The following is a 16,571-nucleotide window of genomic DNA, read 5'->3' as shown; positions in this document are numbered from 1 at the left end:
TCTTCCCTCTCAATCACTGGCTCAGTCTGAGCTGGAAAGACCCACTCCAGAGGTCTGAGTCTAATACTTGAGCTGACTTTCCTGTGGTCTAATGACATATTAAACCGAGCACTCTCTGGTCCTCTCAGTTGGACAGAGAAAGAGTAGGGAAAATTTAACTCATTGGCCTGAGCAATACTTATCCTTAACCAAGAGACTATCTAACCACTATCTCATTGCTCTTGTTACAGTACACTAGTGGTCACCAACCAGTCGATCTTTGAGACTTTCCCAGTAGATTCCGAAATAAAATGAAAAATAAATACACAAATACATTATACTTGATAAACCTTTTGATGCAAAAGCAAATTTTACCCCTAGAGCACATATGTGAGTCATACGTAGTAACTTCTACTTTAAAAAAGGACCACTCGACAACTTCATATCCAAAGGAACAACTTTATCTGGGACTGAAAAACCAATGCGGCGGAGGGGCTTATACACACATGCACAGAAAAGACCGGAAGTAAAACCCCGCAACCCCGGAAACAACCTCTGTGTACAAACAGCTTTCCGTAGCGGGAGTATTGCTATATTCCAGGGGTCCCCAACAATGTTCCCTCTAATTTTCAGTAGTCAGTGTGCGCAAAAATCTTATGTTGTGCAAATTTTTTTCCTGTGACAAAAGTACGTGCGCACTGAATGCACACATGGGACAGTTTATGTAGGTTTACAAAATATTTGACATAAAACTGCACAGAATAACAACAAAATAACATACATATTTAAGTCACACACACAAAAAATGCTGGTGAACACAGCAGGCCAGGCAGCATCTCTAGGAAGAGGTACAGTTGACATTTCAGGCCGAGATCCTTCGTCAGGACTAACTGAAAGAAGAGATAGTACAAGATTTGAAAGTGGGAGGGGGAGGGAGAAATCCAAAATGATAGGAGAAGAGAGGAGGGGGAGGGATGGAGCTAAGAGCTGGAAAGCTGATTGGCAAAAAGGATACGAGGCTGGAGAAGGGAGAGGATCATGGGACGGGAGGCCTAGGGAGAAAGAAAGGGGGAGAGGGGGAAGCCCAGAGGATGGGCAAGGGGTTATAGTGAGAGGGACAGAGGGAGAAAAAAGAGAGGAAAAAAGGGGAAAGAAAACAATCTAAGTAGATAGATAGATAAACAAATAAATAAGGGATGGGGTACAAAGGGGAGGAGGGATATTAACGGAAGTTAGAGAAGTCAATGTTCATGCCATCAGGTTGGAGATATTTAATTTTTATCATATTTAAGTCACTCAGTTATTTTTTTCTCTCTCCTGTCTTTGGCATTTACCTATTCTTTGTAAACTCTATCTCGACTAATAGAACTTCCATCCCATTGATAGCTTTTGATTCTCATTAACACATCCAAATGACATTCACCTAAACGGTTTCTCAGCTTGTTTTTGAGTTGATTCATTAGGCTAAAACCTCGCTCACAGTCCGCACTAGATGCAAGAAAGGTTCCCCCAGTGTCCATCAACTGTGCAAGGTCACACAACTGTTCATTTTGAAGTACAAATGCCACCATTTGTGCAAAGTTTAAAATCGGTTTGGATTTAATTTTTTCTTGCACGGAAAATTTGAAATCATTAAACTGTCTAACACAACATTTTCAGCTAGAAAATCATGATATTTTAGACATAAGGTATTAACCTGTTCATCGCTAAATGTGAAGTCACAATCTGCAATTGCGGAGAAATCACAAGCTGACCATTCTTGTACCTCAACTTTGATCTCCTCTGGGTTTGATCGTTTTTGCTCTCGCTCATCTGCACTCAACCGTAACATGCGTAGCACTCCTGTAATGGGTAATGACGGGTTCTGTTGCCTGAGCTTTTGTACACCGTTCAAATGCGATTTACTTGCCAAATGACGCTTCAAAAAGTCAAATTTCCAAAATATCATCCCACTTCTTTCCACTAGCAAATTCTCCAGCAACTTTCGCATCACGACAATACAGATAACTTCAGTTTCCAAATCATACATAAATATTTCTTGTAGCTGAACGTTCATGACCTCATGAGCTTTCGGTATAACAGTTTCTACTATTTTGTTAAGCCATTCAACTTTAAACAAATTTGCAGTTCTTTCACGCTTCACGCCCTTCGCTTCTTTTGCATTCGACATAGTGAATCAATACTTTTTCCAATAAAAACTTAGTAAGCTATCTACAGGATTTGAAACAGATCTTTGTAAACTTTACGATATGAACACTGTCTGCCAAAGATGGCTGCCGCCGTGATGTAGCTGTACAAACTGGAACAGGAAAGGTGAGGTGACGTAAATTAGTGACGTGCATTGTGGTATTTGAAAAACCAACTAACTAGTTAACAGAAACAGTTAGCTAAAAGATTATTTTCAATAAGTATAATTATTAACTACTACATTATTTTAGGTAACTAACCTTTTGTGCATACATTAATTTCCTTTGTGCGCTGGTTGAAAAATGTGTGTGCACGTTCACATGCGCACAGCTTAGAGGGAACTATGGTCCCCAACCCTTTTTCTGCACCACGGACCGGTTTAATATTGACAATATTCTTGCGGAGTGGCCGAACGGCGGCGGGGATGGGGGGGGAGGAGGGTGTTAATCACGACTGGAATATCGGTGATAAGTCAACTATAAGTCACTTATGTGGCTAATACACTCAATTTCATTTCTAAAAGGGTTTATCTAATGAATTTAATATTAAGTACACAGCGCATATTTTCCTCGTATGAATATTGATAAGTCAATTATAAGTCAATAGCATCATAACATTTTAAGTAACATTTGGATATTAAACACACAGCCCATATTTTCCTCGTACGAACATATAAAATCATTGCAACACACCAATATCGCTGAATCAGTGGGAACCCTGGGCTTGTTTTCCTGCAACAACATGGTCCCATCGCGGGGTGATGGGAGACAGCGATACTTGAAGGCTATCTTATGTCCAGTCTATTCCACAATTTGGTTTTCATTGCATTCATTGTAGAAAACTCCACTTCACAGCGATATGATATTGGAAATGGAAACAACGTTTTCAGTGCTTTCGTGGCTATCTCAGGATATTCAGCCTTGACTTTGATCTAGAATGCCAGCAGAGATGTTATGTCAAACATACTTTTCAGCCTACCGTCATTTGCAAGCTCAAGGAGTTGATCTTCTTCCCGCGCTGACATGGATGATTCACCGGGAACAATCACAAATGGGTCACAGACCCATTCCTTTGCACGTCTTGGGTCACTGATAACCTCACGTGCGTTCAAGTTCAACAGTGCGTGACAGGGAATGAGGAAAAGTGCAGCTGACTCATATCGTTTCATATCGCCAAATCATATCGTTTACCGGTCCGTGGCCCACTGGTTGGGGACCACTGCTATATTACCATTATCCTAATTAGTATTAACTTATCTTTATAATGCTCACATTACAACACCTTTAATTCTAAGTTCTATTATTTAATTTTATTTCAACACGAAAAATAAATGAATAAAAATTGACTGTTGCACTCAGTATGATGACTGCGTCTGAATAATTTCTGCTAGTTCCCTGAAATTTGGCTCATAACTACAGACAGCCAGCCTGAGACAGTGTGTGAGGTGTCTGTCAGTAAGACAGCTCCTGTACTTAGATTTAATAATTTTCATCTGCAAAAATGCAATTTCACACAGATAAGTTGACCCGAAGTAGCCCCCAAAAGTCACCGTCCCTTGATCTTGCTTTAAGCTCGATGTCATTTTGCAAATCAATTATTTCCATTTCAATATCACTTGGCACACCAAATACTTGCTGGAATTTGGCTGGTATCTGTTCTATATCGATCGGCAGAAATGGGTTTGAAATAAATGCAGCAATATCTTTCATGACGTTTAACTCCCCAAAACGCCGATCCAACTCTATTGCCAGTTTGTCTAGGTAAGCACAGTACTGCTCAGGGCAAAAAGCATTTTTTTTCCTTGATGGCCTATAACAGTTTCTCCAAGTTGGGAAAGTGTGTCAGCCTCCTGTTCTTTAAATTTGAAATCCAAACACCGAGCTTGGCCTTAAACGCATTTACTGCACTTATCATGTGGGGCAGGTGTTGGTCTTTTCCCATGAGCTCGCTGTTAAGTGCGTTTAATTTAGCCGTTAGGTCTGTCAGAAACCCTAAATCCGGTAGCCACGCATCATCTGACAGTTCCTCGTGCTCCTTGTTTCTTTATCTCAGGCAGCAAGTCAACAAACCGTTTCAGCACAGCATCCTCGCAAACCTCCTGACAGACTGAATATTTGAATGGACAGTTTCCTTTGTTAGACTGAATGTTGAATCTGCCTTGTTTTTCAGGTGTTTAGTATTGGTAAACTGTTACTGAGACACTAGTATAAGTTTCAGGGGTACGCAAGCTAATGACACCACTGTTTTTTGTTTCCCAGTTCTTCTACATTTGGGGAATGTTGGAATTTAAAGGGGGAGAAGTGTTGTAATGTGAGCATTATAAAGATAAGTTAATACCAATTAGGATAATGGTAACATAGCAATACTCCTGCTACAGAAAGCTGTTTGTAAACGGAGGTTGTTTCCGGGGTTGCGGGGTTTTACTTCCGGTCTTTTCTGCGCACGTGTGTATAAGCCCCTCCGCCGTGTTGGTTTTGCCGTCCCAGATGAAGTTGTTCCTTTGGACATGAAGTTGTCGAGTGGTCCTTTTTCAAAGTAGAACTTACTACAAAAGGTATGAAGTATTGTAATATTCTGAAAGAAAGACAGCTAAGGCCTGCTTGATATGCTGGTTACAGTGTTTTCTTGGTTGAATTAATTTGAAAGTTTGACAAAAGCATTTTATGTAATTCAAATACAACTAGTCCAAATCAAAGGCCTCAAGTTGGAAGTACAATCTGAGTTGTTTTTTCTCTAAACAATTTAGTGGGTAGATCTTGCCTTTCACTAAGGCCGAGGTAGGGGATCTTGGGCTTAAAAAGGTTGGTGACCACTACGGTACACTGTGTGGAAACTAACCGTTATGTTTACCACGTCATTGAGTCAAAGGGGCGTATAGCTTAAACAGCCCATTCAACCCACAGCATCCACGCTGACCAGTGGGCATCAGTCAGGATTAAAGATTACAGATTAATTTTATTTGCCACATGTACATTGAATCATACAGTGAAGTGCGTCAAATCAAATCAGTGAGGATTGTGCTGGGGGCACACTTCTGGCGCCAACATAACATGCCCACAACTCACTTACCCAAAACACTAACAGAAGATCTTTGGAATGTGGGAGGAAACTGAAGCACTGACAGAAACCCATGAGATCATGGGAAGAACACACAAGCTACTTACAGACTGTGCCAGCAATTGAACTCTGATGTTCCAATCAGATAATGGAGAGACTGTGGAGACAGATGTTGTTAAGATTAGATTAGATTAGATTCAACTTTATTGTCATTGTGCCGAGTACAGATACAAAGCCAATAAAATGCATTTGGCATCTGACCAGAAATGCAAAGAATAGTGTTATTTACAAAATAACTGCGTATAAAAAAAAGTGCTACAGCACACAAATACAAAAGTACTGAGACAGCACAATACGGATGCAATACTGCTTAGCGCTGTGATGAGAGGTTCAGCAGTGTCACAGCCTCAGGGAAGCAGCTCAGACAAAGTCAGAAATCAAAAGGTTGAGCATGGTGCAGTTAACATCCTGAGCTGCATATATTCCAATGCAAGAGGTATTGTAGGAAAGGCAGATGAGTCCAGGCCATGGTTCAACATCTGGAATTATGATCGTATAGCCATCAGTGAGACTTGGTTTCTGGAGGGGCAGAAATGACCACTCAATATTCCAGGATCCTGCTGTTTTAGATGTGACAGAGTGGGAGGGGTTACAGGAGAAGGGGAGCATTACTAGTCAGGGAGAATGTCATGGCAGTGCTCAGTAAGGACAGATTGGAAAGTTCGCCTAATAAGGCATTATGGGTGGAACTGAGGAATAAGAAAGGTACGACTATGTTAATGGGGCTATATTACAGACCATCCAACAGATCAAGGGATTTAAAGAACAAATTTGTAGAGAGATCGCAGACAGTTGCAAGAAACATAAGAGTGTTATAGTAGGTGATACAAAGACACAAAGATAGGTAGAGAGGCAGGGAGTGCTGAGGAAGCAATGTGATTGCAGAAGGACTTAGACCCAAACTGTAAAGGACTAGATAGGATAAAGCTTGTCAAATGTGTTCAGGCAAGTTTCCTTAATTAGTACATAGAAGTCCCAACGAGTGTGCAATACTCAATCTGCTATTAGGGAATGAGGCAGGACAGGTGACAGAAATTTGTGTCGGGGAACACCTTGCATCATGTGTCTGCGGGTTGAGATTCTAAATTGGAAAAAGGCCAATTTTGATGGTGTAAGAGAGGATCTGGCAAGTGTGGATTGGGGCAGGCTGTGTCTGGTAAAGGTGTACTTGGTAAGTGGGAGGCTTTCAGAAGCGAAATTTTGAGAGTACAAAGCTTGTACATGCCTGTAAAAATAAAAGGTAAAGATAACAAGTTTAGGAAACTTTGGTTTTCAAGAGATATTGAGGCTCTGGTTAAGAAAAAGAAGAGGTGCGTAGCAGGTATAGGCAGACAGGAACAAATGAGGTGCTTATGTTGTATAAGAAATACAAGACAGCACTTAAGAAAGAAATCAGGAGGGCTAAAAGAAGGCATGAAGTTGCCCTGGCAGACAAGGTGAAGGAGAACCCTAAGGGATTCTACAGATATGTTAAGAGCAAAAGGATGGCAATGGACAATATTGGTCCTCTGGAAGATCAGAATGGTAATCCATGTGTGGAGGCAAAAGAGATGGGGGAGATCTTACTTTTTTTTTGCATCTGTATTTACTCAGGAGACAGACAAAGACTTGACAAGGTGTTCACTGCAGAAATTGCCAGTGCACTTCATAGGACCAACAAAGGTAGGTCTTACACAGTAAACAGCATGGCACTGAGGAGTGCTGTTTGTTACGTAACCCGTAACTGGGTTGCCAAACCAGCAGAAATGGATCACTCAGTTGGAGTCTGGATTACTAGAACTAAGAAAGTTTTATTAAAGAAACAAGCAACACAGTACTCTAATCAAAAGGATAATGAATGCAACAGTTCAGCAATGATAAACATACATGTACACAGAATTAAGATAACAGGATCAATCAAGCTCTATCGTTGTCAGGGGTAAATGACCAGTTTCAAAGTGACGCAAAGTTCAGTTCAATTTAGTTCAGTTCAGTTCGCAGTAATCGCTGCCGTGGCGATGGACAGTGGGGGGAAGGAGAGAGAGAGCAAAACGAATGAATATTCAACACAGCTTCCACACAGACCTTCGCAGTCAGCTTTCGGGCGAGTCCTTTGTGATGTCATCTGAGGTCACCGACCGTGACCCCTCCGTTTCCAGATACGATCGTTTCCCTGTGGTGAACCTGGCACCCAGGCAAGGGTGGACACACACCAGGTTCCCGCCGATAATGCCTTTCCACCCTGTGCGTTTATGGCCCGGTACTTCCCACCGACTTGTGAGAGACGCACCGCTTCCAAGGTCTCGTTACCTCGGGTGTCGTGTGTGTGTCCTGCCTTAGCGAACCTGTCCCTTTTTATCCCCCTGCTGGGGTATCGCCTGTCCATCACTTCAAACAGTTCAGGGTTCAAAGGGGGAGCCGATCTTGACAGCTCTCCTTCCCCTTCATTAACATCTCCAAATGCTGCTCCATTGTTTTCCTTATCTCTCTCTCTCCTGAAGACAGGTGGCAGACCAACTGCTGATTCCACTGGTGCCAGCCCAGGCCAGCTACATCTTAATCTATGTGTATTCTTGTCACATGTTGAACAAAGGAATCTAGGAATGCAGGTACATAATACATTGAAAGCGGTTTCACAGGTAGATAGGATTGTAAAGAAAGTTTTTGGCATATTGGCCTTCATAAATCAATGTACTGAGCACAGAAGATTGGATGTTATGTTGTTGTATGAGGTGTTGGTGATGCCTAATTTGGAGTATTGTGTGTAGTTTTAGTCACCTGCCTGCAGAAAAGGTGTAAATAAGATTGAAAGAGTATAGAGAAAATTTACAAGGATGTTACCGGGACTGCAGGACCCGAGAGGAAAGATTGAATAGTCTAAGATTTTATTCCTTGGAATATGGAAGACTGATAGAGGTATCCAAAATTATGAGGGGTATAGATAGGGTAAATACAATCGGGCTCTTTCCACTAAAGTTGGGTGGGATTACAACTAGAGGTCATGGGTTAAGGGTGAAAGGTAAAAAGTTTAAGGGGAAAGAGGGGACTTTTCTTCCCTCAGAGGGTCGTGAGTCTGTGGAACAAGCTGTCAGCACAAGTAAAGCATGTGAGCTCAATTTCAATGTTGAAGAGAAGTTTGGATAGGTACTTGGATGGTAGAGGTATGCAGGGCTATGGACCTGATGGAGATCAATGGGAGTAGGCAGTTTAAACTGGGGTGGCACAGGCTAGATAGACCGAAGGGCCTGTTTCCGTGATGCACTTTTCCATGACTCTACAACTCTGAGAATCGTCCTTCTGCAGTCAGCCATGACACAAAGAAACACCATGGAATCCGTTCACGAAAACATCAAATACTCAATGCATGAAAAAAGAACAAGTTGCCCAAATGGCAAAAAGCAAGTGAACAACACACAGAATATCAAACACTAAACCAGGAGTCCAGTAGTATTAAGTTCAGTTCAGTCCCATGCCGCTCCAGCAGACCACTGCAAGCCACAAGGACATCCTTCACACACTGCTCCAAACCGCATTGATCGTCCTGATCAAACCGGTCAGAAACAGCAAAATGAAGAGTAACCAGAATCCAGAAACACATGCAATGTGAACCTCAAAGTCCCTGAAAACAAGTCCATAGCCTCGCCGATCAGTCCTTGCAAACGTGGCTCCCAAGGTTCCTGCACGTTTCTCCGACAGCAGCTAGTGAGAGGGAGAGTGCGGCCAGTCAAACGCAGGCAGACGATGCTGAGCACTGGCCCGTCCTCCACTCTCATCCTCATGGACTTCAACATTGATCATTGGGGTGTAATTGTGTAGCATGACTCACTGGGCTGGAAGAGCCTGTTACCGTGCTATATCGCTACGTAAATAAATAAATAAATAAATAAATGAATTCCCACTGCTGCCTGTAAGGACTTTGTGCATTCTCCCTGTGACTATATGAGTTTGCTCCTGTTTCCTTCCACATTTCAAAGACCTTTGGGTTAGAAGGTTAATTGGACAGCATGGGCTGGAAAGGCCTGTTACTGTACTGCATCTCTAAGTAAATTTAAAAATTCCCACTGCCGCCTGTAAGGAGTTTGTACATTCTCTCCATGACTATATGAGTTTCCTCCGGGTGCTCCAGATTCCTCCCACATTCCAAAGATGTATGGGTTAGTAGGTTAATTGGTCACATCGGTATAATTGGACAGTTGGGCCAGCAGAGCCTGTTGCTGTGCTGAATCTCTGAATAAAAATAGAAATAGCTGCTATATCACAGCAAGTGTCACCTTGTTGATCTGCTTTTTGCTAAAGATGACCACACAAGCAAATCAAAGGTTCACTCAGCTTGCCTTAGGCATACTTGAGTGTCAGCTTGATATGAATCTACAAAAGGATCACAGCTAACCTCATTGTTTCAGCAAACAGAACTGGAGACTGATTATGAAAGAGACTGCTAACCCCCCCCCCCCATTAACTCAAAGGTGCAGAGGGCTGCTTGTGATCCCATCTCTGGCAACAATCTACAGAACACATCACATTAAATATCACTTATATTTGAGTGAACCCAAGGGGGAGGGAAGAGGCTCTTCTCTGGTTGTCAATACGATAAAGGAAAAAACAATAATGGTTAAGCGTAAACTAACCTCCTACTTCAAAGGATTCAAAGTACATTTATTACCAAAGTATGTATGTAGTGTACAACCCTGAGATTCGTCTTCCCCACAGACAGCTACAAAATAAAGCAAGCCATGAAACTGTTCAGAGAAAAACATCAAAACCTCTTGTCCCAACGCAAAAAAAATCGCAGAAACGGCAATTAAAGAGCAAAACCACAGAACATAAAACACAAAAATGAGAGAGTCCATTTTCCAAGCTGCTCAGTGTTAATTATCTGCAGACCGTCCCAATTCAAAGTCGCCCAAAATAGCAAGAAAAAAAGGAGTGACCAGAACAAGAAAACACATCATAATGTGAACTACAGTCCAATCCACAAACCACGTCGATTAAACCTTGCTCCGGCACCGTCCTCTGACAGCTTTGAGGGACAGAGATCATTCAGACAGAGGGAGCCACGGGAGCAGTGAGTGAGAGGAAGAGAAAGACCATCACATGCAGACACTTTCTCCGGCAGCAGCGAGCTGAACACTTTCTCGCCTACTGCACTCGGCTTGATGTTTTCAATCTTCCTCAATGCTTTAATCGGTGAGATCAGCGAGAAATGGAGTAGGTCATGGGTGTGTACCCCTTTTCCAAGCTTCTTGGCCTCAAGGAGGCCACTCACCTCCCGGGCCTCTCTCGGAGACAGCAAAGTGCCAGATTGCTCAATTGGCCCCAAAAACACACCATTGAACTGTAGGTCACAGGATCCAACAGAACCACATTTGAAAGAAAAAGAAGACATTAAAGAAGTGAAAGAAGCAGTTTTGTAGATTATCTGGAGGATGGTAGTATTATTCGCTGGCGCCATCTTCTTCCGGACTTAGCCTCGAAAGAAAGATCTTACTTCTGTATGTCAAGATAATCCACACATGGTTTATAAGATTAAACAGACTGCACGCATTCACCTTTATTTCATGCTGAACCCTACATGAGAGGAAAGGTTGAGCAAGCTTGGATTTTTCGTTTTGAAGCAAAGGAGGATGAGAGTGACCTGATAGATGCATACAAGATGATTTGAGGCATAGATCAAGTAGACAGCCAGAGACCTTATATCAGGGTGGAAATGGCTAATACTAGGGAGCATAACGTTAAGGTGATTGTAGGAAAATATAGGAGGTATGTCAGAGGCAGGTGTTTTTTCTTACAGGGAGTGGAGGGGGTGTAGAACACCCTGCCAGGGTGGTGGTAGAGGCAGATACATTAGGGGCACTTAAGCCAATCTTAGATAGGCACATGGATGATGGAAAAATGGAGGGTTATGTGGGAGGGAAAGGTTAGATTGATTTTGCAGTGGGTTAAAAGGTCAGTATAACATTGCGGGCTGAAGGGCCTGTACTGTGCTGTAATGTTCTATGTTGTACAAATCCACTACGGCCCACAAGCAACAGACTTTTATTTCTTCCTCAATGTTGATTGAGGTGGGTATTTTAACCAGGACTCAAGACCTATATAGAATGGATGTAGAGATGTTTCCTTTAGTGGGAGAGTCTAGGACCAGATGGTACAGCCTCAAAATAGAAGAATGTCCCTTTAGACCTGAGATGAGGTGGAATTTCTTTAGCCAGCCAGTAACAAAACTATGGAATTCATTGCCACAGGCAGCTGTAGGCCAAGTCATTGAGTCTATTTAAAGTAGAGGTTCATATGTTCTTGATTACGAAAGGCATCAAAGGTTACGGGGAGAAGGCAGGAGGATGGGGTTGAGAGGGAAAATAAATTAGCCACGATCAAATGACGCAGCACTCAATGGGCCTAATTCTGTTGCTAAGTCTTATGGTCTTCAAGCAAATTTTAGAGTTCTATTTAAACATAGAACCTTATTTCCTGAAGCTTCTTCTCCTTGAGTTTTATAATTCTCCATCATGTTTAAAGTACCAGCGACCCGGGTTCAATTCCCATCGTTGTCTGTAAGAAGTTTGTACATTCTTCCTGTGACCACATGGGTTTCCTTTGGGTGCTCCAGTTCCCTCCCAGTCTGAAGATGTACTGGTTGGTAGGTTAATTGGTCATTGTAAATTGTCCAGTGATTAAGCGAGGATTAAATTGGGGGATTGCTGGGTAGCATGGCTCTAAGGGTTGGAAAGGCCTATTCCATGCTGCATGTCAGTCATTAAGTAAGTAAATAAATAAATAGAGTAAGTATCAGCCATGTTATTCTCCCCTGCATTCATTGCAAGGTGTGAACACCTCATTTGTTTTATTTTAGGGATGGTTTGAAAGATACATTATATAACTCAGGGGCGGCATGGTAGTGTAGCAGCTAGTGCAACTTACAGTGCAAGCCCCCCGGGTCCAATTCCTGCCGTTTTCTGTAAAGAGTTCGGACATTCCCCCAATGACCTCAGGGTGCTCCAATTTCCTTCCACAATCTAAAGATGTACAGGTTAGAGTTTGTGAGTGTGGGCATGCTAAGTGGAGCAGAAGCCCCCAGCACATCTTCAGAGTGTGTTGGTTGTTAACCCAAATGACACATTTCACTGTATGTTTTGATGTGCAAATGACAAATAAAGATAATTTTTTTAAAAGGCTTTAACCCAAAGCCAACTTCAGTTAATTCTGCTTTATTCTATTTACCTCATCACTTTGCCAAATACCAGGGAACGACTTGGCGTTTTGACAATTTCAACGCCGGGCCAGAGGGATTGAAAAGGCAGGGTGTCGGGACTGGAGGCGAGGGTTGGGCTGGTTCTGCTCACTACCCGCGATATTTCCTCTGCACCAAGGATGAGACTGTGAGACTGTTCCGGCTGCTCTGAGCTTCGTGTCTGCGAACTCCCTGATGATTTGCCCCACCATGTGATGAACTGAGGCTGAGGCTATGGGCCTGATCCGGCTGCTCTGGACTTTGTGTCTACGGACTCACTTTCATTCCGAGTGTTGCTGTTGCTTGCTTTCATTGTTTGCACAATGTGTTTATTTTTCTCTCTCTCTCTGCACATTGGGTCTTTTTGTTGGTCTTTTTTAAATGGGTTCTTCCGGGTTCCTTGTTTTGCGACTGGCTATAAGCAGGCGAATCTCAAGGTTGTATAATTTATAAAACTTTGATAATAAATGTACTTTAAACTTTGAACAAACTAATTCTAATCAGTGTCTTTGCTGTAGTGAGTGTCTCAGCGTGCTCCAAAGAGATGGAGCAGAAACCAAACATCACAAGAACCTTCCTGAGTCACTTTGCCTAATGTATTCATTGTACCTGTATGTAACACATTAACTACTCTGTCAAACGTCCAACACCTCATTTGTTTCCCCTGCCTCCTGCAGGAAGTACGTCAGTATATCTATAAGCACAAGAGATTCTGCAGATGCTGGAAATCTAGAACACACACACACACACAAACTGCTGGAGGGAATCAGCAGGTAAGGCAGCTTCCACAGAGAGTAATAAACAAACGATGTTTCAGGCTGAGATACTTAATCAGGACTCATCCCTCTTCATAGATGCTGCCTGACCTGCTGAGTCCTTCCAGCATTTTGTGTGTGCTATTCCGAACAGGCATGCAACACCTGTAATATAAACAGATACAGATGAAGACTACTGCTGAAATAAATACTCAAGAGGTTGCCAGTCTCTAAACATCTCAATTTTAAAGTTTATTCATTTTTCTAGGTGTGATGTTTGGCTCCACTACCAAGCCAGCAAAGGGAAGCTATACTCTCCAAAGAGCTTTCTTAAAAGACCTTCATGCCTGGGCTGACTGGACACTATCTGCATTCTATGCTTGCCTAGACATTATCTTAACCCTTCTCTTGCTGCCCTCCAAGAGGACAACAACCTTGTCCAAGTTTGGAGATTTGCATACCTCAATGACCCAGAGAGCTGTGTTGTGTTGGCTGGAGTCAGGGCTTTATGCTTTGGCTCTTGGTAGGGGTCACCCAGGCCAAACAGGTCAAAGGGTAAGAAGAATTCTTCTACATCTGAGTGTGAAGGTATTCTTGAGTCTCCACATAGGACTTGCATGACTGACCGTCATGAAAACCACGAGGTTTCACTGACATGATGAAGGATGCCCTGAACACTGACAGAGTTGAAGGACCGTCACTGCTGCCTTAAACATCAGCAGCATAATGAGCAGTAAATAAGTTGCCTTGTTGCAAGTTCCACACCTGCTGATAGAACGCCTGACAGCATTGTGTGAGGACTGTAGGGTACAATAGGAATGAGAGTTTACCTCACTGAAGCCTCCTAGTTGAGCTGCTGTTGCTGAATACAGTGTGACAGTGGGAAACAATGTGATTTCCCAATATTCAAGTTCAGGAGACTCCAAATTGTAAAAATATTAAATAAAAATACAGAAAAACACTGTGAATACTCATTTCAAGAACATCTATGACGAGAGAAAACAGCATAAAATTTTTGGCAAAAGGTTAACTAATGTTCTGTGACCTGACCTGCTGAGTAAGCACCTGTACTCCATCCACCACAAAAAGCAGGTTTTCCAAGTAGCTACCCATTTTAATTCCATTTCCCATTCTGTCAGTCTATGGCTTCCTCTGCTGCCACGATGAGGTCACTCTCAGGTTCAAATCTGTCTGGGTGACCTCCAACTAGACGACATGAACATTGATTTCTCCAATTTCAAGTCATTTCTAAATCCCCTTCCCTCTTCTTTCTTTTTCCATTCCCCATTCTAGCTCCCCTCTTACCCCTGCCCTCCACCTCATCTACCCATCACCTCTCCCTGGAGCTCCTTCCCTTTTTCGTACAGTTGTCTCTCCCCTTCCTAATAGATTGCTGCTTCTTCAGTCCTTTACTCTTCTTCCTATCATCTCCCAGGTTCTTACTTCATCCATCCACCTTCGCCTTCATCTGGTCTCACATCTCTTCTGCCGGTCTGTACGCCTCCCCTCCTGCCACCTTCTATTTCTGGTTTTCAGTCCTGATGAAGAGTCTCAACCAAAACATAGACTATTTATTCCTCTCCATAGATTCTGAGCTCCTCCAGCATTTTACATTTTTGTTCAAGGTTTCCAGAATCTCTTGTATTTGTGATTCTCTGTTCTCCCCTCTCTTGTTGGGTAGAAGATACAAAAGCTTGAACGTACATACCGCCAGACTCAAGGACAGCTTCTATCAGATTCTCGTATGTTAAAGATTAATTATTGACCTCCAATCTGCACCATCGTGGCTCTTGCACTTTATTTGCCTGCACTAAATGTCCTCTGAAGGTGCAACACAACATTCTGCATTCTGATTTCCTTTCTTGATGGCTACTTAAAGCTAGCGCATTCATCTAATGATGACCAGAAAGCTAACCTATGAGGAGCATTTGATGGCTCTGGGCCTGCACTGACTGGAGTTCAGAAGAATGAGAGGGGATCTCATTGAAACTTATCAAATATTGAAAGGCCTAGATAGAGTGGATATGGAGAGGGCATTTCCTACAGCCTAAGATCAAGGGCATAGTCTCAAAGAGACAGACACCCATTTAAAACACTACCCTGAATACCATTCTGAGACTCATTTTCATGTGGGCAATCACAGTAATTACAATGAAAAATTAATGAAACACTGCAAACAACAAAGATGGACAAACAAACAACGTGCAGAAGACAACAAACTGTGCAAAGACAAAAAAAAAACCCAACATATTAATAATAAATAAATAAATATTGAGAACATGAGTCCTTGAAAATGAGTCTATAGAATGTGGAATCAGTTCAGTATTGAGGTGAGTGAAGTTATCTACGCTGGTTGAGGGGTAATAATGTTCCTGAGCCTGATGGTGTGAGTCCTAAGACTCCTGTGCTTCCTTCCTGATGGCAGAAGTGAGAAGGCCTGAATGGCTGCAATCCTTGATGATGGATGCTGCTGCTTTCCTGCAACAATGCTCCTTGTCAATGTGCCTAAAGGTGGGGAGGGTTTTACTTGCTTATTTATTTATTTATTGAGTGATTGATTGAGATACATCGCAGAATATGCCCTTCTGGCCCTTCGAGCCATGCCGTCCAATTTAATCCAAGCCCAATCACAGGACAACTTACAATGACCAATTAACCTATCAAACAGTACGTGTTTGGACTGTGGGAAGAGCCAGAGTACCTGGAGGAAACTGAAGCACTCATGGGGAGAGCACACAAACTCCTCACAGGCAGTGACAGGAGTTGAACCTGGGTCATCTATACTATAAAGCATTGTGCTAACCACTGCACTACCGTGCAGTCCCATCTGTTTGGAAAGGGCCATTTCCACTACTTTTTGTAAGCTTTACTCTTCAAGGTTCACTTGGTACATGTGATAACACGTAATAAACCAGTGCCAATACCAATATTCTCCCCCCCCCAAATGTTGTTCATTTATAGGACGTACTGACAATCTAATGCACAACAATCAATAAAATTGTTCCATTATCAGAACAAGCTGATAAACAGTGGCATCGTTTTAATCTGGTCATGTCAACAATGTCCTGCTTCTTTTACTTTTCGAAAGACAAAGCAGTAATAGAAAGAAAATGCCGCACCTCGCGGGGACTCTTGTGGAAGCCAGGGACTCTGGTCAACCTCATCGTCTTCATCATGGGACGAGAGGTAGTGAACCAGTTTCTGATTCTTCAGACTGTGGAAGACAGAAAATGCAAGAAGGTAGAATTTACTAAGGTCTTTTAATTTTACAATAGATGGCACTCATTTTACCTGCCTCCTTTCCCACACATCCAAACAGTATTAGC

General features: G+C 42.5%; 1 protein-coding gene across 1 annotated transcript in view; it reads right to left on the bottom strand.

Annotated features, from left to right (window-relative positions):
- The window catches only part of LOC134353215 (meiosis initiator protein-like), a 99,045-nt gene that overhangs the window by 44,582 nt on the left and 37,892 nt on the right, over positions 1-16,571 (bottom strand). Inside the window, exon 8 of the mRNA XM_063061236.1 lies at positions 16,365-16,459. Coding sequence (XP_062917306.1) covers positions 16,365-16,459 — 95 coding nt within the window. The remainder of the gene's footprint in view (positions 1-16,364; positions 16,460-16,571) is intronic.

This window comes from Mobula hypostoma, chromosome 10 (assembly GCF_963921235.1).
Source record: "Mobula hypostoma chromosome 10, sMobHyp1.1, whole genome shotgun sequence".
Lineage (NCBI taxonomy): Eukaryota > Metazoa > Chordata > Chondrichthyes > Myliobatiformes > Myliobatidae > Mobula > Mobula hypostoma.
This window is presented reverse-complemented; position numbering and strand designations above follow the sequence as displayed.